General features: G+C 29.4%; 1 protein-coding gene across 1 annotated transcript in view; it reads left to right on the plus strand.

Moving 5' to 3' along the window:
* The window catches only part of LOC108688227 (protein PTCD3 homolog, mitochondrial), a 4,219-nt gene that overhangs the window by 391 nt on the left and 558 nt on the right, over positions 1 to 3,270 (plus strand). The window contains exons 2-9 of the mRNA XM_018194391.1: positions 277 to 391; positions 482 to 679; positions 796 to 1,034; positions 1,134 to 1,242; positions 1,614 to 1,965; positions 2,038 to 2,243; positions 2,600 to 2,938; positions 3,018 to 3,132. Coding sequence (XP_018049880.1) covers positions 277 to 391; positions 482 to 679; positions 796 to 1,034; positions 1,134 to 1,242; positions 1,614 to 1,965; positions 2,038 to 2,243; positions 2,600 to 2,938; positions 3,018 to 3,132 — 1,673 coding nt within the window. The remainder of the gene's footprint in view (positions 1 to 276; positions 392 to 481; positions 680 to 795; positions 1,035 to 1,133; positions 1,243 to 1,613; positions 1,966 to 2,037; positions 2,244 to 2,599; positions 2,939 to 3,017; positions 3,133 to 3,270) is intronic.

A 3,270-nucleotide genomic window follows, 5' to 3' on the forward strand; every position in this document is an offset into this window, starting at 1 on the left:
TATATATATATATATATATGTAGATCTTTCATATCAGTACTAAATTTTTTCTACTAAATTTGTTGTGAAAAGTCGGAAACATTTTTTTATTGTTTTACATCTTTACTTTCTAAATATTTTTGAACTCAGATATTTTCTTTTTATATAGAAGAACTTTTTATATAGAGGAGGACTTTAATTGTTGAAATTTTGACTGTCCCCTAAGAGCTATATGTGAATCGATGGTGAATGAATATAGTAAGTTAATAATTTTATTCATATTTTGAACATTTATAGGAAATTGTACCAGGAGTTAATTGTACGATTGCAGTCAACAACCATAACATCAACCTTATCCTCAGACATTCAAATTCCAAACAGAATAGAACGAGGTCCAACAGATATCTTGAAGGTAAATAAAATTATTCTTTTACATCTGAAAGTAGAAGTAAATTTGTTTGAATAATGCTTCTATAAATGTGTCATACAATCTGTTTTATAGGCTCTGGAAAGTACGATATCTAGAGATTATACAGCGCCACATTATAAGTTTCATGATGATCCTTTCTTGATACCTCAATCAAACTTGCATAATCGTACGTACGCTTTAGCAAAAGAGTCTGGAAGGAAGACCGCGATGTGGGTTCGTGAAGAACACCGCGATTTATTTCAGCATAAAGTAGCAGATCCTGAAATTAAGGTCATCAATCAAGCATAAATTAAATCCTTCTTTTTGTTTGTCAGTTCATATAATATCAATAATGTTTTTTATTAATATTTAAATTCAGCTAACATATCATATTATTTGTTTTGCAGGCATTTGTACCACTCCCCATTTATACCGAAGAAAGTAAAGTGACAGAAGAAACATTATTATATGAAATATCAAATGGTAATATTGCTAACTGTATCACGATATACGATTTATTAAAAGGTGAGATGACAATACCAACGAAACAGGCACTCTTGGAATTATTATGTTACAACAATAGTGAACAAACCGAATGGCTGGAGACTCGCTGGTATAAATTCGAACATACAAAGAATACTTGGCTGTGAGTATAAAAATTAAAATACGTTTTCTTTCTTTTGCCGATGAATATGTATTTTCTTTACTCTTAAAATAATACTTTATATTTTATCGCGATTTACAGAAATTACTCACAAATCGATGTACTATTCGAATTTCTGAAGGAACAAGAACCCAAAATAGCAGCTGCTGCGTACACCGCGATGATATGTGGTTTGGTTAAACATTTCAGTGTAAGATAACTCTTAAATCATTCATAAGTGCAACTTAATTAAAAAGAATTTAAAAAGTAACTCGCTACTTCTTAAAAGAGATATCTGAAATATAACAACACATTACGACAAAAAGAAGAAAAAAGGAAAATTAAAGTCTATCTGATGATGATTGAATAAACTTTATAATAAATGTATGTTTTGATCCAAAATTAGGACTCTCTTCAGCAGATGTGAACGATCAAAATCAGAATTACATCCAATCAATGAAATTAGTTAAATTTAATCTATTTATTGTCGACACTTTGGTTCTAATTTGCCTTTTTTTTTATTTTTATATCTTAGAGCTTTATTATTATAAATTTCAACAAAAATTTGATATAATCTTTTAGCCGAACAAGGCTTGGCATTTTTATGCTGAAAGTCGAGAAAAAAGTATACCGTTATCTATTGATGGATACAATGCTATGATATCAATAGTACCAATGCTCGTACCAAGGCAAGAGAAGCAAGAGGATTCGAAATTAAAATCGTTAGTAACCGATATTTACAGAGCAATGATTATAAACGGAATCACTCCAAACATACATACCTTTAATGCCGCCCTTAATGTAGCAACTGCTTTAAAAACCAATCAAGTAGCTCTAGATTTTACACGCAAGATACTCGCTGATATTACAAAATTCAAACTGAAGCCATCGTTAACTACATATTATTATCTGCTGCAAATTTTAAGTAGATTCGGTAATTACATATTCTCTTACATTGCAAAGATTTTATATTCATGAATATTTACGAGTTTATTCGCTAAAACAGGCGATGCATCATATAACAGCTTTATAAAAATTTTGACGTCTTTGAAAAATGAAACCATTACTATTCAAAATAAGGAAGATTTAAATTTCTTCGTTGTCGCAATGAAAATGGCATCCCAGCAGTTCTGTGATCGTCAAGCAGGTGAAATGGTGAATGAGCTTCTTCTTACCGGTGAAAATTACAAGTTTATCAGTAATAATATAAGAGTAAGTTTCTTAAATCCTCAACACATAGCATTCTATCTAGAAAACACATGCCGTGAACTAATCTTATTTTCTTATATATAATAAAATATAAAAACTATATATGAAGAGTATGAAATTAATATTATTCTTTTTACATATAAAATCTCTTAATTTCAGTGGATATTTTAATAGCATCATTTAGATAGGATTTATGATGTTTATCGAGAGTTAAAATATTTAAAGTAAAAATATAATTTTTAAAATAAACTGGATTTTTTCATTACATCATACTATGCAGTCTGCAGCTATTCTTAAAATTATGCTAATAATTATGTATTTATATTAAGCATTTATATTATGCTTATATCTTTTCTCAGGAACATATCTATTACCGAATGTATTTGGAATTAATTTTGGCAACGGAAGAATTTGAGACATTCTTCAAGCTCTACAGCAAACTTGTGCCGCACGTGACTATACCGGAACCTGCCGTGATGAGTGCTATATTAGAAGCTCTTAAATTATATCCCGCGCAGACTGCCACGCAATATATACCAAAACTATGGTCGCACATGATCATGTTCGATCATCTGAACAGGGAAGAGTTATTGGAGAACATATTGCACTTGATGAGCGTACATTGTAAACCCGTGTCTGATTCTCCATTGAATGCGCAATTCACAGAGATGGCACTGACTATCTGGGATCATATACAAGTAATTAAAATCATTTTTAATTATAGAGTATTTCATAATTTGTATTTAATAATAGATTCTATGACAAATTTGGAATAAGTCTTTGAGATTTAATATATTTGTCCATATATTAATATCTTCCGAATTATGTGTGATTAAAGAAGAAGAAACACCAAGTCCTTTTCAAATTAAATCGGGGACCTATCGAAATTCAAGTTTCAAATTATTATCTTATTTTTATGATCAAATCAAATGTATTCAAATATATTAAAATATATTAAAATATATTAAATAATACAAAATATCTTATAAGGCTGTAATGTTACTACACAATCGGAAATAAAGGTTCTAAA

The sequence above is a fragment of the Atta colombica genome, unplaced genomic scaffold, assembly GCF_001594045.1.
Source record: "Atta colombica isolate Treedump-2 unplaced genomic scaffold, Acol1.0 scaffold228, whole genome shotgun sequence".
In the NCBI taxonomy this organism is placed as follows: Eukaryota; Metazoa; Arthropoda; class Insecta; order Hymenoptera; family Formicidae; genus Atta; species Atta colombica.